The 23316-nt window shown below is 54.3% G+C and overlaps 1 protein-coding gene across 1 annotated transcript; it reads left to right on the top strand.

Moving 5' to 3' along the window:
- The first annotated feature begins 1483 nt into the window (after positions 1-1483).
- TTC22 (tetratricopeptide repeat domain 22) lies at positions 1484-21041 on the top strand. The gene is made up of 7 exons (XM_042951196.1): positions 1484-2519; positions 15851-15906; positions 16106-16221; positions 16565-16683; positions 17643-17804; positions 19414-19566; positions 20089-21041. Exons 1-7 carry the CDS (start codon positions 1953-1955, stop codon positions 20623-20625), a joined length of 1710 nt encoding a protein of 569 aa, XP_042807130.1. The 5' UTR covers positions 1484-1952; the 3' UTR covers positions 20626-21041.
- Positions 21042-23316: the final 2275 nt, after the last annotated feature.

The following is a 23316-nucleotide window of genomic DNA, read 5'->3' as shown; positions in this document are numbered from 1 at the left end:
CCCTGTGACAACACGGATGAACCTTGAAGGCCTTAGGCTGAGTGAAAAGAGCCAGTCACAAAAGGACAAATATTATAGTATTCTAGTTATAGGAGGTAATTAAAGTATTCAAATTCAGGGGGACAGAAAGTGGAACAGTGGTTACCAGGGGCTTGGGGAACGAAGGATCAGGGGGCTATTGTTTCATAGGCACTGTTTCCCTTTGGGAAGATGAAAGGTTTTGGGGAACGATGGTGGGGATGGCTGCACAACAAAAGGGATATGCTTGATGTTACTGACTGTACGTGTTAAATGTAACCATTTAGGGGCGCCTGGGTGGCTCAGTCGGTTAAGCGGCCGACTTCAGCTCAGGTCATGATCTCGCGGTCCGTGAGTTCGAGCCCCGTGTCGGGCTCTGGGCTGACACCTAAGAGCCTGGAGCCTGTTTCAGATTCTGTGTCTCCCTCCCTCTGACCCTCCCCCGTTCATGCTCTGTCTCTCTCTGTCTCAAAAATAAATAAACGTTAAAAAAAATTTTTTTTAAATAAAAAATAAATGTAACCATTTAACAATGGTTAAAATGGTCAGTTTTAGGCTAAGCAGGTGTTACCACAATAAAAAGGCGGGGTGGGGGAGAGCCAAGCACTCTGGGAATCCATCCCTGATGCCTCCAAGAAGGCCGGAGCCCAAGGGTCATCTCATGGGCACCAGCGATTTAGAGCAATTCTTGTTGACGAAAACTCATTAAGTTTCATATTTTAAAATTACAGGTGAGAAGTAGCACCGGGATGATGTTTTGAATTTACCTTTTTATTGCTCAAGGCATGCTTTTCCCCAGGGGGTTGAGTTCCTCTTTTGAAAACGCTGGTCTCTTTTTCAAGAGGCTGGAGGCACAGGGTGTCAGGAGCCCTGCCCAGGTGGAAGGAGGGGCAGGAGGGTCTCAGAAGCTCAGATCCGCTACAAAGCCCAAGCATTGGAGGACCAGCCGCCTTGCAGCAGGGAGTACAGCCCCGCCTTCTAGACGGTAGGGAACCAGTGCCCATCCTAGGAAAAGACCAGCAAGAGCAAGAAAACTGGGCCACAGGGGGCATATGGGATAGAATGGGAACCAAGGGGGTGGAGTGGGAGCTGCTGGCAGCTGTCCAGAGTGGCATTCACCAGGTTTACCCTTGATATCTGCCCTACCTCTAAGGGAGAGAATGTCACCCTCATGTCACAGATAAGGAAAGTGTGAGGTGTGCAATTATGAAGTGACTCATACTTATGAAGGTCACAGATTATTAGGGATGGCAAAGGCAGGGCAGAGGAGGCAGGGAAATCCTAAGTGGGGAAGCCATTATTTATTAACGGCCTAAGGAAGAGTCGAGAGAAGTGGCCGGCTCCCCTCTGAGGAAGGAGAACACAGGCACTTGGGAGAGGGTGGGGACAGCAGGAGTGAGGGCGGCTTCCACAGGCCGCTGGAAGGGCCAGTCCTGGCCCTCCTAGTCAGCGAGCTCAGGCAGAGAGAGTGCGGCAGCGCCCGCGGAGAAAGGGCCTGGCTGGGGTTCAGCCAGCTGGGTTCCCAGGATGCTTGGGCCCAGCTCGGTTCTGTGACCCGGGCAAGTCCTTTCCTCCCCAGCCCGTTTCCTGCCTGCTGAGCGAAGAGAGTAAAACCAGGCCTTTTGCCACGCACCGGGGTTCGCGCGCCCCGCATTTGGCAATGCACCTGTTTTTCTGGCATACCTGGTTGTGCAATGCGTGCGTCCAAGGGCCGCTGAGCAGCGAAAGCCGACACACCCACAGGGCGCTCCCGGAGCCGAAGCTCAGACCCTCCCACCAGCGGGAGGCGGCCGGGGAGCCGGAGGCAGCAGAACCCTGTGCCTTCCCGCGCGGCCCCTCGCCTCCCGCGCCGGGCTCGCCCCAGCCACCGCACCCACCCCCCTCACCGCAGCCTCCGGGGGCAGGGGCGAGGCCCGGGGAGCAGGGGGGCTGCCATGGCGGAGCCGGAGGCCGCGGCCGAGGACCTGGACGCCCTCGTCGACGACCTGGACTACCTGCCGGGCCACTTCCACCTGGAGATGCAGCTGAACTTTGAGCCGCGCTCGCCGGCCTCACTCCGCGCCCGGGACCTGAAGCTGCAGCGGGACGGCCTCCGGCAGGAGCTCGAGCTGGCGGCCGCCCCGCAGCGCCCCGCCGTGCGCCACCTCCTAGGCGCCTTCGCCTTCTACCTGGAGGAGCTGGACGAGGCTCGCGAGCGCTTCCTCGAGGTGGCCCGCGAGGACCCGGGCAACCTCAACGCCTGGGCCAACCTGGTGCACGTGTACGGGCGGCTGGGCCAGGAGGAAGACGAGGAGGCGTGCGCCGGACGGCTGGCCGGCCTCATGGGCCTGGCGGCCGAGGGCCAGGCGGCCGGGGACCCTAGGCTCCGCGCCGCGCGCTGCCTGGCCGAGCAGGGCTACGCGCACGGCTTCGACGTGGGCTGCGCCAGCCCGGAGGAGCGAGCGCGGGTACTGGCCGCCGGCATCGCGCTCTACGACAAGGCGCTGGGCTACGGGCAGCAGGTGGGTGAACCCTCCCCAGGCCGGGAGGGCTGAGGTCGTGGCCCCCAACGTCTACAGGGACGCCCCCGCACCCCAGACCTTCCCCAAACCCTGGCCCTTTGGCTTCCGGAATAAGCTTTCCGTGCACCCCTCCTCTCCAGCATCCCTCAGGCCCTGGGGCCCAGACCAGGCTTGTTGTAGCTTTTCCCTGCCGGGCTAGGGCGTGGACCCGCTTCCTAGCGGGAAGGCCTGCCTAGGTTTCTCTTTTGGCAACTCTGCAAAATCAGCCTGGCCGACCCACCCTTCTCGTCTTGCTCCTCCCAGCAAGTGTAATGATGTAAGGGCATTATCCTCCTGTTACAGAAAAAGAAACCAGAGTTCAGAGAAGTACCATGACTTTTCCTCAAAGGCAAAGTTTGGCTGATAAGGAGGTTGTCGTATAATGGCTTAGATTTGTGACATGTAAATAACAGTAAGCCTTCACACACCCGGGGCTCCATTCACAAAGCCTCTGCACACCTCCCTCAGAGCCTTTTCCACCCAAAGCCTTTTCCAGCTTCAGAGAGGAAATGTGGGGTCCAGACCTCGGGGAATGCGGGGTAGAGGGCACGGACTTGGGTTAAAGAGAACAGCGCAGGCTAGAGGTCAAGACGGTAGGCTCTGGGTCAGATAGTCCAGGTTCAAATCCCAACCCCCGACACCTCTCACCTCCGGCCCATCCTTAGCGCCACCTAACTTCCATTTCCCTCCCTGCAAAATGCGGATAATAATGGTACTTCCGTCCTAAGCTCCCTCAGCTGTGAGATGAGGGCGCTCCCATTTGATTGATGTCGCCATGAAGACCTCATATCTGGAAAGCACTTAGAATAGAGCCGGCACAGAGATGCAAGGTTGCAGATGACCTCTGCCTTTCCTGGGCTGGAGAGCCTCCTCAGAACCTCCCAGAAAAGCCTCTTCTGCCCCAGGTTGGGGGTAGCTGTGGTCATCGCGGGAGGTCCACAGGGACCCAGGTTTTCTGTTTTAAAGCCTGAGCCCCAGACCCTGAATGCCAGCTGCCCACAGTGGGAGGCATGGCTAGTGTAGCGTGTATTCAGTGTGGTCCCAGCAGCAGGGCAGGGCCCAAAGGGCCCTGAGCTAGGAGCCAGGGGGCCCTCCTGGGCCTTCCCTTCTGGGCTGTGGTTTCCCCCTCTGTGAAGTAGGGGCAGAAAGGGGGGGATTGGATGGTCTATAACGTCCCTTCCTGAGAGCAGGGGGAAGGCTTCCTGGAGGAGGTGGGCGTGAAGGCAGAGGTTTGGGTTCAAGCATCCCACTCTCTTTGTATTTTGCTGTGTGGCTCTGGACAAGTCACTTTTCCTCTCTGGCCTTCGTGTCTGCTTCGAGAACATTAACAATAGTGATCTCTGCCTCAGGTTTCCTGTGATTGTGCAATCAAAGCATGGGGTACAAGTGCCCATAAACTGGTAAATTCTGGGCCTGTCTGAGAGGCAGATGCTCAACACCTTAACATGTATTGAACACCTACTATGTGCCAGGCCCTGTCTTTAAGAAGTTTGTGGACACAGGGAGAAGCAAACATGTGTTCCTGTATTTAGCCTTGCCTGAGCTCCTCCCCTGGAAGCGGGAGCCAGAACATGCCAGAGATGTGCCTTCTACTGGCCGAGGCCACAGCCATTCATTTAGTGGCCTGTGTCATGTGACAGCCATGTCTGAGCGCTTTACTTCCTGAACCAAAAACAGGACCCCAGAGGCTGGCAATGGAAGCGTCCTTAGGGGACCTCAGCACTAGGTATCAGAGTCCGCAGCCCGGGTCCTGGGGATAGAGTGGCAGTGACTGACTTTCAGAGAAGGAACACTTCCTTTCAGCACAAGTGAGTGGCAGAAGGTTCTGGAAGAGGCAGGAGTGTCCTGGCAGGACTGAGGCGAGGGCACTCCCAGCAGAGGCGTGGTGCGTGCAAAGGTCCTGCATGATGGGGCCTGCAGAGGCTGAGGGCTTTGGTGACAGCTGAGTGGCTTAGAAAGAGGGCGGCCAGAAGAAGCCTCACACAGAAGAGCACACGGTGGCCCAAGAACTACCAACATGGCATCTGAAACATGGTTCCTGCCCCCCTCTTTTGCTGCATTTCCTCTTACTTCCCTGGAACCTCACTTCCTGGCAACTCGAAACTACTTTTACTCCTCCAAACATGCTGCACTGTTTCATACCTCCCTGGGCAGCTACTATTCCTTCTGCACAGAAAGTAGACTCCATCCATCAAAACCCAACTCAGATGTCACCTGCACCTTGAAGCCTTCCTTCACGTCACATGCAACTTCACACAATAATATTTACGAATGTCTTCTGTGAGTGCCTTCCAGACCTGATCTCAGTCCTCTCAAGAACCCTCTGATCCCATTTTACAGATGTGGGAGCTGAGGTGCACACACTGAGGCTAAGTAACTTGCCCAAGGTCACAGACCTAGTAAGTGGCAGTCAAATCCGCCCCACTCTGTCTGACTTCAAAGCCTTTGCTCTTTCTGGGGAGGTCAGAGACGTAAGGGTGCAGTGAGTGCGGGTGGCTGATGTGGGGTGAGGGACACTCCTCATGGGCCACCTCCCAGATGGGAGGAAGTGTCAGGAGAGAGGAGGTGGGTTGCCGTGTATGGGGGGGAGGGGGGGGAAGGATGGGGGCAAAGATGAAGTCAGAGTTGGGGCCGGGGAAGGAGGAGGTGGGACAGCAGGGCAGCAGGTGTGGGACCCCCCCACTGAGAGGGTCGCGGCTCACAGGAGGTGGTCCGACCCAGGCTGTGCTCTGGCTGCAAGAGCTTTTCCATCCTAATGGGGCTGGGACTGTCCCCAGCAGGGAGGAGCCTCTGGGGTTCAAAGGATAAAGAGTGGCTGAAGAAGCAATACTCCTGCGCTCCCTAAAATTGCAAGAGAAAACATTATAAAGTTAATCATTGGACCCGTGATCCAAAAAGGAGCAAAGTGTACGTGAGTGGGTATTTGTCACTTCCTTTCTCAGCTCTTCATTCCCTCCTGTTTTTCTTTAAGTTACGAAAATGTGAGGAGGCAGAACGCTCTTACCTGTCATTTCTACCCTCCAGCCGACACCCCCTTCTTACACACACGCACACACACAGGTACACGGTCGCAGATGGATTCTTGGTGACAAATTTAAAAATGGAGGGGTGTTAAGAGCTTCAGAGGTAGACAGATTGGGTTAAAATTCTGTCTCCATCACACGTGGTACAGGTAAATCACTTTACTTCTCCGAGCCTCAGTGTCCTCATCTGCAAAATGGAATTCTAATGCCTATCTCCCTGGCTTGCCATGAGGATCGAGTGAGAGAACCCGAAAGGCTGCAGGCAGGGTGCACGTCGCATCAGGGCCCAGCCCTTTTCCCTGCCCACCCTCCACCCCTGCACAGCACTTGCCTTTGCTCTTAGAGCCATTCCCAGCCTCTGGCTTCTCTCCAAGTGATTTATGCCCTGCAACCTGGACAGTGAGCCGGTGTGCCAGGCTTCTCTAGCCCCCACCACTCAGTGTCCAGCATAGAGCGGGACATCCAAGAGGTGTTTGTAACTGTTGTGACATTTCATTTAATTGAATAACTGGATTTTAAACCTAAAGACCCCTTATATTTTTAAATTTTATTTTATTTTATTTTTTTTAATTTACATCCAAATTAGTCAGCATATAGGGCAACAATGAGTTCAGGAGTAGATTCCTTAATGCCCCTTACCCATTTAGCCCATCCCCCCTCCTACAACCCCCCCAGTGACCCTCTGTTTGTTCTCCATATTTAAGAGTCTTTTCTGTTTTGTCCCCCTCCCTGTTTTTATATTATTTTTGTTTCCCTTCCTTTATCTTCATCTGTTTTGTCTCTTAAAGTCCTCATGTGAGTGAAGTCATATGATTTTTGTCTTTCTCTGACTGACTAATTTCACTTAGCATAATACCGTCCAGTTCCATCCACGTAGTTGCAAATGGCAAGATTTCATTCTTTTTGATTGCCGAGTAATACTCCATTGTGTGTGTGTGTGTGTGTGTGTGTGTGTGTGTGTGTGTGTACCACATCTTCTTTATCCATTCATCCATTGATGGACATTGGGGCTCTTTCCATACTTTGGCTATTGTTGAAAGTGCTGCTGTAAACATTGGGGTACAAGTGCCCCTATGCATCAACACTCCTGTATCCCTTGAGTAAATTCCTAGCAGTGCTATTGCTGGGTCATAGAGTAGATCTATTTTTAATTTTTTGAGGAACCTCCGCAGTGTTTTCCGGAGTGGCTGCACCAGTTTGCACTCCCATCGATAGTGCCTAAGTGTTCCTCACTCTCTGCATCCTCTCCAACATCTGTTGTTGCCTGAGTTGTTCATGTTAGCCATTCTGACAGGTGTGAGGTGGTATCTCATTGTGGTTGTGATTTGTATTTGCCTGATGATGAGTGATGTCGAGCATTTTTTCATGTGTCTGTTGGCCATCTGGATAAGACCCCTAATTTTTTTTTTAATTTTTTTTTAACATTTATTTATTTTTGAGACAGAGAGAGAGCATGAACGGGGGAGGGGCAGAGAGAGGGAGACACAGAATCGGAAGCAGGCTCCAGGCTCTGAGCCATCAGCCCAGAGCCCAACGCGGGGCTCGAACTCACGGACCATGAGATCGTGACCTGAGCTGAAGTCAGATGCTTAACCGACTGAGCCACCCAGGCGCCCCAAAACCCCTAATTTTTTAAAAGAAGGTAACTTAAACCTTTCTATAAGAAATATCCCTGTCCCAAGCTAGCTGAGTTATTTGATTTTCTTCCCCTCTACCCAAATATGGTGGCTTAACACACACCTGCCCAACCCCCACACATGCAGGTCCTTTATGCCTGCTCATGGCCCCGAGGTGATGATGAGGGCCTCCACCACCGTGGGTGCCAGGCCCGCAGCAAAGAATTTTACACTCATTAGTGCCTTTGATTGATTTTTTTATTCTTATTTCTTTGCAGAGACAGAGCTCGTGCAAACGAGGGAGAGGGGCAGAGGGAAAGAATCTTTTTTTTAACGTTTATTTAGTTATTTTGAGAGACAGAGAGAGAAAGAGGGTGTGTGATCACAAGCAGGGGAGGGGCCCCGACATAGGGCTCCATCCCAAACCCTGGGATCATGATCTGAGCCAAAATCGAGAGTCAGGTGCTCAACCACCTGAGCCCCCCTGACTGCACCCCCATGGGCACCCCCATGACTGCATTTGATTTTTATTCAAACTTTCGACACACTGCCAGTTGAGTGTTGTGACTTCCCATCACACCAAGGACACAAGAAGGTCAGGGAGGGAAGTGGCTCGCCCGAGGTGACCTAGTGCACTGCGGCTGTCCAGACTGCACCTGCCGGCTCGGACGGGCAGAGAGGGAAGCAGAGCTTAGAGGCCTGGCCCACAGCCTCACAAACAAAGGTGTGGTCATTCCAATCAGTCACCACACCCAGAAGGGTGGGGACCTGGTAGAAAGGGCCAAGAGGGCACAGTTGGTCAGTAGCTCCAGGGTCCCCTGCACATGCACACACACACACACACACACACACACACCCCTACCTCTGCAGCCACCACCAGGAAGGCCGGCTGCAGACCTAGGAGTCACGAACTTCCCCCCTGACAGTGCTTTGGCCTCCCACGTGGTCCCCCTCCCCCTCAGCCTTCCTTCCTCACTCTCCCCTTCTCTTCCAGCATCAGAGCTGCTGAGACCCCGGGGCCTTGGGGGGGAGGGGGGTGCCCTGGTGTGACTATGGTCAGCGTGTCAGCGCGAGAGTCCACAGGCTTCAGGGAGTCCCTGCCCTGCCGGCCATGTCCTGGGTGACCTGGGCCAGCTGCTTAACTGCACCGAGTGTCCGAGATGCCTGCCTGACGGTGTTGTGGGAAGTGTAACTGTGCTCACAGAGGAAGGCCTAGCCCCAGCGACATCAGTGGCCACAGGCTTCCCATCCTCATCCCCTGACGGGGCTGCTAGGACCCAGGACACAAAGGAGCCCCCAGGTCTCTCCTCAGCAAGCACCCCCACTCCTCTGTGCCCTTCCTGCGGTCTCCCTCGCCCCAGCCCCAGCCGGTCTTAGGAAAAGAACAATAGCACTGGGGAAGACCCCACTCTAAGTCAGGGGCCAGGATGGGGCTCCTGCCGCAGCCCTGCCCCGACCCGCCGTGGGCTAGTGACAAGTCACCTCCCCAACCCGGGCCTCTTTCTTCCCCCATCCAGTGAGAAGACTGGACTAAGGTGGTGGCCGGAGTGATTCAGGGACAGGAAGGACTTGGAGAAGTAGAGAAGTGGGGGAAGGAACAAACTTCCTGGCAGAAGAAAATGCATAAGCACATGTGGGAAACCACAGCTTGGGGAAGGTGGGGGACAGTATCTTGAGGACTTAAGCGTTGGCGATCATGGCAGGGTCTCCCCTTCTGTGGCGCTTGCAAATTACACACGTGTGTGCACGCACGCACACACACACACACACCTCCACAAATCTGAGTGGTTTGATTGGGCTCAGCTAGAAAGAGAGATTGATAACACTGGACAGTGAGCTAGGTGCTGTGCGTTCATTTACTTTTCACAGATGAAAGGCCTAGCCCCAGCGACATCAGTGCCCACAGGCTTCCCATCTTCATCCCCTGACGGGGCTGCTAGGACCCAGGACACAAGGGAGCCCCCAGGTCTCCCCTCAGCCAGCACCCCCACTCCTCTGTGCCCTTCCTGAGGTCTCCCTCGCCCCAGCCCCAGCCGGTCTTAGGAAAAGAACAATAGCACTGGGGAGGACCCCACTCTAAGTCAGGGGTCCTCGCAGAGATGCTGGGAAGCCAGACCTGGTATCTGTCCATTCTACAGATGAGCAAACTGAGGCTAGAGAGATGTAGTGACTTGCCCAAGGGCGCACAGCCATGAGTGACTGGCAGGAACTGAACTCCGGTCTCTTGGACTTAAAGCCCAGGCTGAGGCACAGCTTTCTTGGGCTCTAGCTCCAACCTTCTGCTGGCCTTGGAGCCATTCAAATTTGCCTATCTAGTGCCTTCTGAGTTTGCTGCTGGCTTATTTCCCTTCATACCTAGCAAGTTTGGGAAACTGGCTTCCCCCTCATTGATACAGGATCCCAGAGTCAAACCTGCCATTAGCATCGTCTGGCCCAGCTACCTCTTCTACAGGGGAAAAGAATGCTAAGGCGCACACAGCACAGACCCATGGGAGTTGCTGACAGAGAACATTCGGGCATCACTGTTATTACCGCAGAAGGCAGGAGACTTCCTCAGACCCACCCAGTCTCTCCTGGTGCTAGAGCTGGGTTTGGACTCAGGACTAGACAGGGTCCCTTTTCTGTAAACAGTGGGACAGAGAAGTGCTCAACACGGCCCCGCAAGTCTAGGGAATCAGTGGAGGCCAGGATGGCCCATCTAGGTGCCGTGCCAGACCTAGGGGTGATAGTGGGAAGCTGAGGGCAATCTGCTCAAATCTTAAAATCCATGAAGACCGTCCAGGGAAGCCAGACCAGGGAGGCATAGGTGACTTATTCTCATGGCATAGCACCCCTCCTTCAAATCCCCTCCACCCATCACATGGACCCCACCCAACAGGCCTGTGACACGGTCAGGCCAAGTGGGATCATCCAGATGCAGAAGCTGAAGCCTGGGCTGGGCCGGGGGCCTTTCCAGGATCCCTGGGGGAGGCAGAGGCAGGAATGGGACTCCAATCCCAACCCTCTGTGTATTCTCCACACCCCCCGCAGCAGGAGCTAGGTGAGGGGAAGAAGGACCCCTGCCCTTGCCTTTCTGGAGTGTGTCCCACAGGTGGGCTGGGGTGGAGGCAGGGTTCTGGGCACAGAGCAGGGAGCCTGCTCTGTGTTCTCACAGAGGACGTTCCAGTTGTGCAAGAACACATTCCTGAAGCCTGTCACCTTGTGACTTTTATTTCTGCAGCATCAGCCTTCACAGGGTCGACGTGATGAGGTGGAAAGAACAGGGGCGTTGGAGGGAAGCAGATCTGAACTTGAATCCTGGCACTTCCACCCCAGGCTGTGGGGCTGGGCAGTGGCTTTTTTATTAGCCTCTGTCTCCTCATTCAGAAGGGGAGGAGGATGCCTTCCACCTTCGCAGGCTGCCGTGAGGATCCAGCCCTCAGAGGCCCTGAATTGCCCAGTGGAGACTTGATGCTCGGAAATGCTCCTTCTTTTTGGTCCTTCACACTCCCCCTCTCCCGAAGGAGAACTAGTCAGAAAGGAATCCGAAATGTAGAGTACAATGTCATAAAGGGGCCAAGTTCAGATGGCAAGGCAATTATTTTCCCGAAGAACCAACAAGGTCTCTGAGAGCCTATTCAGACGCATATAGATTGGTAGGTCCTTCGTATATTAAAAGATCTTCTACTGAAATCCTTTAAAACAGCCAAGCCCCCCCACCCCAACATTTCCTTCTCCGGGGGCCACCTTTTGAAGTAAATGGCATGGCCAAGCTCCATCCTTGTACCCACCAAGCTAACACAAACCAGCTCTGTAATGGCTTGTCCTGATGCTAAGTGCCTTGTGCTGACACTATTCTTTGTCGGTTCTGCCAGATCACCTACCTTTGTCGCTCACCCATGCGGCTGCAGGACCTTGGATCTTCAGGCTTCCCTGAGGATCACAATTCTTACCCTCCGGCCCATTTAAAAAAGAGATCCACCAACCACTGGGCTCCCCGTGGTGCAGTATGGGAGGACCTAGTACATCAGGGGGCCTACTGAAACCCAGGTTGTCCCCCCCACATGCCCCCCTCCTGCAGAGTTCCTGATTCAGCGAGTCGAGAACTCTCATTTCTATCAAATTGCCAGGTGCCGCTGCTGCTGTTGGTCGGGGACCACACTTTGAGAACCACTCGTCTGGAGTCATTAGATGCAAAGGTGGTGGGGTTGGGCTGCTGGGTTCCCAGCTCTGCTGCCTTCTAGCTGTGCCACTCTGGGCCACAGTTGCCTCTTCCGTAACACTGGGCCAATCGTCGTCACCACCTCATAGGTCACCCTGGGGGTGGAATGGGTTAACACGCAAACTATGTGCCTGGCGCATAGCAAGTGCTCCAAAAAATTTGCTGTTATCAGTATAGCGACAAAAGCACCGTTTCCAGGTTTCAGTCTGGGCTTTTACACAGCCGGCGTGTGACCTTGAGGACATGGGCCCATCTCAGTTTTCCCATCTGTGCTAAGAGAGTAATGGTGACATATTTTACATTCCACACGGGAGGGTCTGAGGATCGAATGGAATCTGTGTGAGTCCACTCTGTAAGCAGTAAGCACCGCGCAAACCCTTGCAGCTAGATGTTGTGGGAAGAACATGAACTTGAAGTCAGAGGAGCCGGGTCAAGTAGGCAAGCCTCTGCCTCTTCGAGCCTCTGTTTCCGCCTCTCTAAAATGAGGGAAATAACAGTGCGAGCCTCTAGGGAGTAGGGAAATGTCCTGCGGACCCCTTGCCTGAGAGCTGTGCCTCACTCGGTCCCAGGATCTAAGGATTTCACTTTAGGGTTGGTGCTGGTGCCTGGGCATTGCCCGGTTCCCTCCCACAGATCTGCCACGAGGGGCAGCCTAATGTGAGACCCCTCCAGCGTGAAGCCTGGGCTGGCCCCCTCTACAGACCTGGAACCCCCAGCTCCCAGGTCTGTGACGAGGACTAAACAAGAGAAAGGGTGTTGTGCTGCCCAGAGCCCACGCTGGGCAGACCCCCCAGTGAACACTCCTCCTCTGGCAGAAGCCCTTTCAGGGACTCCCGGGCTGCCTCCAAACACCTTGCCCCTGGGAGCTGTAACTCTGGAAATGAATGCCTTGCAGCCCTGAGAGGTTTCACAGCAATTTTATTCTCCAGGAGAGAGGTGGAGCAGCCCCTCCCTTCTCCAGGAGGGGAGGGGGGCAGCCAGAGGCCTGTTTAATTTAATTTAACGCACTGTGGCTTGCCAGGTTGCCCCTGGCAACAGCCTCAGCTGCTGCTTCAGTTACAACCAGAAGGATTTTTAAAGAGACAGCCCATTTTCAGGCCAGGATTGCATAGCAGAGTGAACAGAGTCCACCAGCTTCATCACAGGGATAGAAGATGAAAGCTTGGACAGATGAGGCCTCAGACTAGATCTGTTTATGTCAATAACCCCATTCCGAATCTGCAACCCCATAAGCTCTCCTGCAAGTGTCACTCTTTGATGGAATCTGAGGAGGGACTATGTTTGGGATTTGTGGTAGAGATGTCGCTCAGCTAGTTACTTTTCTGAAAATCTGTTTTAACCTTCAAGTTGAAGGGAATGAGGAGTTAGCCCTGCAATTCAGGCATACCGCCGCCAGGTGGTGGTATTGCCTGCGTAGTGCAAACCATAACCAGGCTCTTGAATTACTCCAGGATATCAAGAGTGGTGGTGAAACCAATGGGTTTTAAGTCCGGATACTAACTCGTGTGTGACCGTGGTTACGTTGCTTCACTTCCGTGGTCTCAGTATCCTCAGAGAGAGGAGAGTAATCAAGGTAACAGTGCTGTGGACAATGCTTCAGGCTAGGATTGTGAAGGCATGAATTTAAGTGCCGCTCTGTCAGGTACTAACTGTGGTTTGGGCACATAACTTACTTTCTTGCGGCTTGAGTGCCAAACAAGAGGAACCAGGGAGAGCCCTGAGGATACCACATTACTCTCCGACACTGGGGAGAAAGGTGCTTGGGACCCCAGGGGGGATCTGAGGCCCTAGTTGCACTGTGATGGGGTGGGGCAGGGTGGTAGACAGCAGGGTGGGCCAGGACACCTCTGGACTCCAGGGCCCGAGACCTCGTTGCCACACAGGGAACTGAAATAGGTCCCATGGACAGAGCAGCCTCCTAGACACCCCTAGCCCAGCTCAGCTCTAACCCACGCCAGAAGAAAAGGGATCAAATGTTTATGGAGCATGGACTCTGAGCTGGCCACTGCCCTCACAATGCCTGTGAGGCCTATGTTATTATCCTCTTCTGCACATAAGGACACAGCGTCTGAGAGGCAACTCATCCGTCCAGGGTCACCCACCTCATATGGCCAGGCCCGTCGGCCACCCGAGCCTCTGCTCTCGCTTGGGGCCATACCTGCTTGTCAGAAGCCTGAAAAAGGGAGCAGATCCTGTGTCTCCCCACCGTGACTCAGTTTGGCCAACCTCCAAGTGGGCATGGGGCCAGAGGTCATGAGATCATACTTTAGATAGCCAGGACGCCTGAGGCACTTATGCCTTCGGTCCTAAGCCAAAGGCTTAAAGCCCATCCTGGCCTTCCGCTGTGGCAAATGTTTCCCCACTGAGCCCTCAAGGATGCCCTTTAACCCTTGGCAACTGCGCTCTCCCCTCTGGACAGCCCTATTCTCAGCTAAAGCCCCATATACATATTCGCACCTAAGTGCCAGGATCACCCTCCCAGGTGATGTGAATGTAAAAACGCACTGGATCCTGGCACTCCCCTTTCTATGGCTCCCCACTGCCCTGCACACGAACTCCAGGTCCTGAGCCAGGCAATCAGGGGCCCCTCCTGCTGGCTCATCCCCCTGCCCCTTACAACACACCACGGCCCCTCACCTCTGAGGGGACACGATGTCCCCTCCATCTGATGCCTTCTCTCCTGGTGTCCATTTGGATGGTTCCTACTTGTCCTGGAGAACCCTGCTCCGGCAAGCCCTCCTCTTGCTCTGTGGGCACTCCTGTATCGTGTAGGATACTTCTGCTCATAACCCCTGGCGTTCCTTCCACTCTGATTGTGAGACCATCTGGCTTTCACGCCACACTGGGAGCTTCTAAAGGTGAGACCTGCCTTTCCTCTCTTGTCCGCGTCACCCAGCCTGGGCCGAACAGAGAAGATACTTGGTGAATCATGGCTAAGAAGTGTGATTAGCGGGGCCTCCTCTAGGTGATCTGGCTTGGGCGCTGGGTGAAGACCCCTGCCTCAGTGGGCCGTCACATCACTCCACTCAGTGGGATCTGACTCCCAGGGCCCCTCTTTGTCTCTTCTCCCTCTAAGCTCATCCACAGCCTCCCCAGAGGCTCCCCATTCCAGCCTCTGAGACACCACTGCTATTCAAGACTCACCTTACAGTCCATCCTCTGCAAGACCTTCTCAGAGTCTTTCAGCTGGGAGCAGCTTCCTTATCCTGGTGCGCTTGTCCACATCATTTTCATGGCCTTGTTCAAACTCTGCCTCATACTAGTGTCACTGGCAACCTGGTGTGTAAGGGGAGCCTGGGCTTTGGAGCCTAACAAAGGGAGTACAAGTTCCAGCTCTGACACTCACATGCTGTGTGACCTCAGGCAAGTCACTTTACCTCTCTGAGCCTCAGTATGGTCCTCTGTAAGAGGCGGATGATACGTACCTGATAAGTTATGGTGAGATTGAGAGGTTGGGTGTCAGAATCGCGGCACATGGCAGGCGCTCAGTCAAGCCCTGTTGTTGTTGATGCCTGGGTCTGTTTTCCGAGCTAGATCGGGAGCCGGTTTGGGCCAGGGTGTAGGTCCGGTTCAGGGCCACACCCCTATAGTACTCGACACAGGGGCTCACGACACAGATGCCCAGAAATGCTGGCTGGACCGAATGCATTCACTGCTGCTAGGAGTCGGGGTGGAGAGAGGATGGGGATCCTGAGCTGAGGAGGCCATGGTAGGTGGGGGGTGGTGAGCGCAGAATCCAGCCCGGAGGCCCACACCAGGAGACGAAAGTGGAGGGAGGGACCAGAGCCCGAAGCGGAGCTGCTGATATGCACTAGGGGTTTTATTGGTTTTCATTAAAATTCCTTCCCGAGGCAGCAGCAGCTACTCCCATAAATAACAGCATAAATATTTTATCCGGTGCCCAAGTCGGTCTAAATGCATGGCAAGGTTGGCAAGAATAACAATGGGAAAACAGTTCGGGGGGGGGGGGTCCTGGGCTTCAGCTGAACTCTAAAAACAAGCCCAAAGGGGCTTTCTCAGGAAGGGGGAAGCTGAGGGAAGGCAGCCAAGGGGAGAAGCGAGTGGACGTTGCGGGGGTGGGGGGGAGAACAAGAAGGTGACCAGTGGCATGTGGGCCCTGGAATGGGGGACTCCAGAGCACAGGGAGGGGAGTCAGGGGGAGGGAAGCTGAGCTTGAAAAGCAAGATGGAGGGGAAGAAATGTATTCCACTCCTGCTCCGCGATGCACAGCGTACTCAGGACATTCACACAGGTTATCTTGTCAAACCCTCCATAGTCAGAGAAGGAAAGTGATTCACCCAAGGTCACTCGGCCACCAGTGGCAGATCCAGGACCATGATCAAAGGTGTCCTCTCCTGCTTTTCGGGGTTCGGGGTGAGTGTGGGAATCTATGAACAATAATGGCTCGAGTACCTCAATAACAGCACCACGGGCCATTCTCTGCTTTCCTAGATCCCAGCGGAGGAGAAAAGGGGCTGGTACTTCACCATGGCTACGCTCTTCATCAGGTCAGGCTGGGGAGCGGGGACTGGATGGTGGGGGGCGGGGGGGCATGGCCTGGAACCCGGGGAAGAGGCGGCTGCGCCCATTTCCATGGCAAGGGCTCCCCAAGTTCCCCTCCCTGCCACTGGCCTGGGGAGTACTCGCAGCACCCCAGGGACAGCTGGGAGGGGGTGCCAGCCACCCACATCCCCTTCTTGGCCACAGGCTAGATGGCATCTTCCTGGAGCTGGGCAGTGAGGAGCAGAAGAGGCTGCCTGCCTTCAACCGCACGCTGGCCCTGCTCCAGCAAGTGCTCAAGTCCTCGGACCCCCACCACCAAGGTAGGGCCCACGGGGACAGGTGCGAGAGCAGCCTCTGCCTGGCTCTCCCTTTTCCAGTCACTAGCCCTGCCGGTGACCATCACTGTCCCCACCTCTGGCATCATCTCCCTCTGGGGATCCTGCTTCTCTCTCTCTCCCACCTCCGTCCCATATACTTGTCCATTCATCTCACAGAACTCAGGTACCTTGCACCTCGCTTGGTGATTTCAGGCCACAGACGCTCCCTTCATCTTCCTCGGGGCTGACACCTTGCGTGGAGCCGGCCCCCTCCCTCGTCCTGGGCTTCCTCCCTGTCTCCACCCTGCTGCTTCCTAGACACCCCTCTCCCACACTTCACCCCCAGCTCTGGCCTGGTGCTACCTCGGGATGCTGCTGGAGAGGAAGGACACCTTCTCCACCACCCCCATGGGTGTCCATGACTGCGGGTACTCGGGAACCGACCCCCTGGACTGCTTTGGCAAGGTACGGCCCCTGGCCACACCCACCTGTCAAACCGGGATGGAGCCTGACCCCCCCAGCCTCCTCTTCCGGAATCCCACGTCCACCCCAAGCCCACTTCTCCAGCCTTGTCTTCTAAGCTATTCGCCATGTCTCAGATATCCCCTCAGACTTCTCCCGGTCAGGCTGTGGTTCTCACTGTCCCTCCCTGCACCCAGTGACATAGTGGAAAGAAGCTGGGCTTGGCTGGGGTCTTGTGCCAGCTCTGCCCCTGGGCCATGTGACCCTAAGGCAAGTCCCAAGACCCCAGGATAGTTTTCATTAACCTGTGCACTCAGCACAGAGCCCTGCACGGGGCACATCCCTAATGTTTGCTGGTGGGTGGATTAATGAGCAAGTCCTTGACGAGAGATGGTAGAACAGAACATAAAGGCTGGTTCATGAGGATTCTGAGAACTTTTATCCGATTTAACAAACACACTGCCTCCACCCCTCCTGGAGAACCTACTCTGTGCCTGGGCACAGTGATGAAGTCCCTGCAGGTTCCACTGTATCAGAGACAGCGACCCACACAGGACAGGCAGCGGTCAGTAACAATATAGGGGGCAAGTGCTGTGGCCCAGAGAGAAACACTGCACTGTGTAAGTATGGGGGAGGTAGAGGCTGATTCTGGCACCTCCTTCCATCTGCCCTGGGAAATTGGGGAGCTTGCACTGGATGTGTCTGAGGAAGAGAGGTTTGCCTAGGGTATGGGGGGATTCACCAGATGGGACACATGAACATGGTGGGGAGCATGAGAGTCTGACTCTTGGGAGTTGGGTGCCAGTGAGTCATACCCTAAAGTGTTAGGTTCCATATGACCAAACCTACTGGCAGGTGGATTTAGGGAACAAGAACATTGAAGTGACATGGCTCTACCCAGAGATGGGGTTCCTGCAAATAACCAGACAAGTAGTTTGCTCTTACCCTTCTCCCCTCCCTAGGCCATTGAGATAGCCAAGGACCAACCCCCCATCCTGAATCGCCTGGCCAAAATCTTCCACTTCCTAGGGAAGCAGGATATGGCCATTGGAACCTGCAACATGGCTCTAGATGTCCTACGGGATCCGGAGCTCAACTGGCAGGCATACTGCACAAGGGCCAAGGTGAGTCAGCCTGCAAGCTTCGCCTCATCCTGCCATCAGGAATCAAAGAACAAGGGCCCGGGGTTAAGGCTGTGTTGCCGGAGCCCAAAGGTCACAGAGCCTTCATGGTAGAAAGGAGCTGAGGAGTCATCAAGACACAAGGTTTATATTCCGTAAGGTTGTTGCGTGAAAGAATGAAGGAGACTCCTACCCGCTGCAGGCATCTCTCCAAAATGACCTGGTCAATGATGTCCAGCCTCTTCTTGGTTAGCCCTCAATATAGTCTGACTGACCTGGGTTGAAATCTGGCCTGTCCACCTATCACTCTGGGACTGGGGGCCAGCCACTTCTCTAAAACTCCATTCCCCAAACTGTAAGGTATGGATAATGACCTCTGCCTGGAATGTTCTTCTCCCTGACTGGCTTCCTTCCTCACTTCCCGGAAGTCTTGACGAAAAGGAAGCTTCCAGCACCATCTTATTGAAATGCCAACCTCTTACCAACATTTTGTTTCCTCTTTTCTTAATTTACTTCTTCTTCCTAGGACTCATTACTCCCCAACATACTATTTATTTACTATGTATATTGTCTTTCTCTCCCTCACACTAAAATACATGCTCCGTGGGGACAGGGAAGTTTGTTGTGTTGCTCTCTACTGTATCCTGGGTGTGTAGAACAGGCTCTTGGTAGAACAGAACTTGGCACATAACAGGCTCTTGCTGAATATTTGTGAATGAATGAACGAATGAATGAGTGAGTGAATGGATGAATGAACTGAGCACCGACCATGCTAGATCTTGGCTAGAATATGTTCTCTCAACCGTCATGGGAACTCTCCAAGGAAGATACTAGTGTACTAATTTTTCGAATGTGGAAAATAAGGCTCACAGAGGTTGAACAACATCCTCCCCAGCTCACATGCTAATAAGTGGGGGGCTGGAATTCAGCTAAGTCCAACTGGCTCCAAAGCCCGAGCTCCCTCCTCCCCCACCTCGCGATGCTTTCCTAGAACCAGAGCGTTAATACCTTCAACAACAATCACCCCTTTTCCCTACTTCCTCCTTCTCATGCCTCCCTTCAGAACCTCTAGATTTTTTTTTTTTAATGTTCCAAGTGTGGGGGAAAGGAGGAAGTGGGGACGAAAGTAAGAGTCTGGAATTAATTGTAATTTGATGCTTGTAAGTCGGGGCTACCTGCCATTCCTTCCAAACTGCTTATGTGAACTCTCACAAGTTTGGTTCTGCATCTTATCTAAAATAGCCCCCTCCCCCAGTCACCTGTAGCCTATCACCCTGTTTATTTTTCCCCAGCCACTTGTCACCACTGCACCCCTAGTACCTAGCACTGGCCTGGCATATGGTGGGCACTCAATACGTATTTGTTGAATGAATGAGGGGCTCTTGGCTTCATCCAACCCCCCCTCGTTGTACAGACAGGGAAACTAAGGCCCAGAAAGGGTGTGATTAGCACAGCTGGCACAAAACTAGTACGTAGGACTCTGGGGTCCCAGTCTCAGGGACCTTCTACTGCACCACAGAACTTCCCTGAGTTGCTGCTGAGAAAAAGGGCAGAAGGGAGGGCAGAGGTCCTTGCTTAGAGCATTGTCCCTGAGCTGACTCTCTATGGACAGATCCACCTCAGAGCCTACCTGCACGACCTGGAGCGAGCCAAGATGGGGCTCGGGGGCATGCCTGACAGGAACCACCTGGCCTGTGCCAAGGCCGACCTGGAGGAAGTGGTCAAGGTGTGCCCGGGCCTCAAGACCTACCTGGACATTGGCCAGGTAAGGCAACCTCTTGGCTTGAGTAGCCAATGGCTTACTGCAAATCTATTTGCTCTCTGCCAAGTTAGGCCTGAGCACTGAGGACACAGGGAGAAATACAGCTATCCCCCAGCCTGATAACCTACCCACCTCCTACAGCCGTGGTGAGGATTGTGTGAGAAAATGCACATACGGCATTTAGAACAGGACCAACCTCTTTCTAAAGCACTCGGGCCATTACTCTATCCAGAGGTGCCTTCTGGGCACAACGGACGATTTCCAAGAGGTGACAGTATCATAATTTTACAGATGAGAAAACCGAGGCCCAGAGATTGCCTCGCTCAAGATTATATGACCAAAAGTTGTGGGCTGGAACCGGAATGAGCGCTTCCTCTCCTTTTCCCTGGGCGGGGCCGAAATTTGCCAAAGAATTGTCGGGGGTGGGAATGAATGCATGAATGGACTTTTTTAAAAAGCAAGCCTGGGCCCGGAAGGGGCAGAGAGAAAGGCTCGCCCTGCCCCCGCCCTCCCACCTCCACCTAGGTCTACTACTACATGGGCGTGGACGCCGTGCAGGAGCTGCTGGCGGTGGACGAGGCGGCGCTGAACCAGGCGCTCGTCTTCCTGGCCAAGGCAGGCGAGTCGGAGCTGGGCGCCACGCTGCCCGAGCTGCAGCTGCTGCGGGGCAAGTGCCTGCGCATCAAGGGCGAGGATGCCAACGCGGCGGCCTGCTTCAAGCGCGCCGTGGAGCTGGACGACGCGGGCTCCAGCCACACCGAGGGCTTCGGATGCCTGCTCGAGGCGCTGCTGGCGCAGTGGAGCCAGGAGCAGCTGAGCGACGCCGAGCTGGGCCGCGAGGTGGACGCGTGGCTGCGCCGCGCCCAGGGCAAGTACCCCGCGGCGCGCCTGCGCCAGGAGCTGCAGCGCGTGTGGCGCGGCCACACGGGCGAGGTGCTGGGGCTGGCCCGGGCCTTGGTGGCCCAGGGACGGCCGGCGCTGGTGCGACTGCTCTTCGAGACCATGGAGCAGGACCGCGAGGGCTCGGGTGTGCCGCGGGGCCGCCGCGCCTTCTCCCTCTAAGGGCCCTCGAGGCCCCGCCCCGCCGAGGCCCACCTTCAGCTGATTGGGCCGGGTCTGGGCGCTCAAAACGGGCCCGCCCTGCCATAGGCTGGCTGCTGAGCCGAGCCAATTAGATTCTCTTCCGGGTATTGGGAGGGACGTTGAGAAACCGGGGAGGTTTGGCATGCCCAGCGAGGCACAGAGGGCTGATTAAGGACCGCAGGGAGGTAGGTAAGGCCCCTGGGAAACTGCCTGATGAAGGGCCGAATTGTGCAAATATGCGGAAAAAGTAAGATGGATGCAAGATACCGAAGGTAATTGCCCCCATTTGGGCGGCTCTTTAGTCCCCGTGCGCAATCCTTGAGGCCGGAGTTCCTGTCTTTGAGTTGCCGTGAGCCACACTCTATCCTTGTAATAAAGCCCCCTGTACATACATTGACTGGAGTGGGTCTCAGGTCCTGCAACCAGAAAAGCCATGTCAGAGCAGAGGGCAAAACTGCGCAGTGAGATAACGGGCAGGTAAGAGCAAGTCTACACCCGGCTGCTCAGGGCTTTTCCCCACCTGCCTAGCAGTCTTCCAGCAGGCCTCACCCTTGGTGAACTTGGTCTGAAAGGCTCCCAAACTCCCTGAAATAGAGCCCATCAAATGGAATCTTTGCTTGACTTCCCTGTGCTTAGGAGAACCTAGGGTCCCCGCCCATCAGGAGGCACCACCTGCTCCGAGGTTTGAACCCTCCACAAGAGAGTGAAAAAAGGCTTGGAATTTTACGCTCTTGGACTTGTAGTCACAGAATCTTAGATGCAGAAGTTTATTGTCAAAGATGTAAGCTCTGATTGCCAGTAAGTCTTAGAATGGCCGTGCTGGATTCTTGTGGTCCCACGTATAAGAGCCAATTTCACCTAAAATTCCAGACTCCGGGAATGCTGGCTGTTCGTAACAGCAATGGCAAGACCCCCATAATGGTTTGTGATTTATTTTGCATTTTTCCCTTTCTTTAGAGTGAGTGATACTTATTGCTTTGTTCATATCCCTGATCCTCAAACTTCACCAGGGATAGGCCAGCACCCCTGCACTGCTTCTCAGGTCTCCCATGACAGACGGAGGACAGACTGAGAAGGGCCGTCCTTAGAGATCACGCACTCCAATCCCGTGTGTAGCTGACAATACTGACAGCCCTGGAAAGGAGGTGGCTTTTGCCCAAAGTCACCCCTCCTAACCTCCCACCCCTGTACTTCAAACCTACTGGCAGCATGTTCAGGTTTGGAAAAATACCAATAAACTGATGAACACTAAAGCATTATGTGTTTATGTGTTAAGGGTTTATGTGTCACCTGTCACATGGGGCACTCTGATATCCATCAGGATAATGTTCCTTTTTTTTTTTAAGTTTATTTATTTATTTTGAGAGAGTGCATGCGAGCAGGGGAGGGGCAGAGAGCAAGGGAGAGAGAATCTCAAGCAGACTCCGAGCTGGACGTAGGGCTTGAACTCACAAACCATGAGATCATGACCAGAGCCCCCAAATTCCACCTCATGGCTCTTCGTGGCTCCCCGCTCTGGGTGGTGACCTTCTCTCCCTCCTGCCTTCCTCTCCCCTCCACTGCAGCAGAGTCCAGCAGGTGACTCCACAGCCCTGCCCTCTTCTCCCCCCACTCCCTTCTCCACCCACAACCGTGACCCGGAACCTTCCCTAGAACAGAAAACCAACTGTTTCTTCTGCTTCCCTAAACACACAAACTGAATTCAAGGCAGTGTGTGGGCAAAATTGGGACGTTGGTGAAGTTTGTCTGCATCCCCAGGCTTTCCAGTTTGCTGCTTTCCTTACTTTTCCTGACTTCCGGGTCGTGGATTTCTCCCTCCATTGCCTCCTACTCCTGTCAAGCCTTTTCAATAAACTTTCTTTCTTCCACTCTCATTTGTAGCTAACTCTATAAACGACTGACATACACACACTAGATCTTCTTGCAAGGGTATCCGCCTTCTGGCCAGAAGCCAAAAAGAGAAAGGAAACCCCATTTCTGGGGTTTGCCTCCTTATGTGCAAGGCTGTTCACACATGCAACCTCATTGACCATGCAGTCCTCACCAGCCCTGAAGAGTAGGCACCATAATCCTCATTTTATAGATGAGGACACTGAGCCACTGAACAAGGTCACAGATAAAAATGGGAAGAGCCAGGCAGGATTGGGACCAGACCTGTCCTGTTGTGTGCTGCCTCCTGGGACAAAGCCCTTCCTGGAGGATGTGTCATCTGTGGTCTAGAGTTGGGCCTGTGATAATCAACACATCCCATCATTTCAGCCCTGCTCCCTCCCTGCCAGATCCTGGTCTCCCTCCCCAAACTGCCTCACTTCTGTGCCTTTGCATATACTATTCCTCTGCTGGCTTTTTTTCCTGTAATTTCTATCCCAAGTCCTTGGCTCAAAGGTGCCTCCTCCAGGGGGTCTTGTCAAATCCTCCCAATTCTCATTAATCACTCTCTTTTATGCACGGATTGCTTTTGGGGTGTTGTGCCCCCCACTGCATTGCCTTTTTTCCTCTCTCCATGGGTCATAAGTATCTCAACATGTCTGTCGCCCCCCACCCCCCCCCCAACTCAACTCTGGAATCTTTACAGCAGTAACCACCTCTGATTCAACCCCATGGCCCTGCACTGAGCTTAGCACACAAGGTAGGCTCAGGTTAGTCGCTGAAATGAGTAAAGTCTCAGCA

The sequence above is a fragment of the Panthera leo genome, chromosome C1, assembly GCF_018350215.1.
Source record: "Panthera leo isolate Ple1 chromosome C1, P.leo_Ple1_pat1.1, whole genome shotgun sequence".
In the NCBI taxonomy this organism is placed as follows: domain Eukaryota; kingdom Metazoa; phylum Chordata; class Mammalia; order Carnivora; family Felidae; genus Panthera; species Panthera leo.
This window is presented reverse-complemented; position numbering and strand designations above follow the sequence as displayed.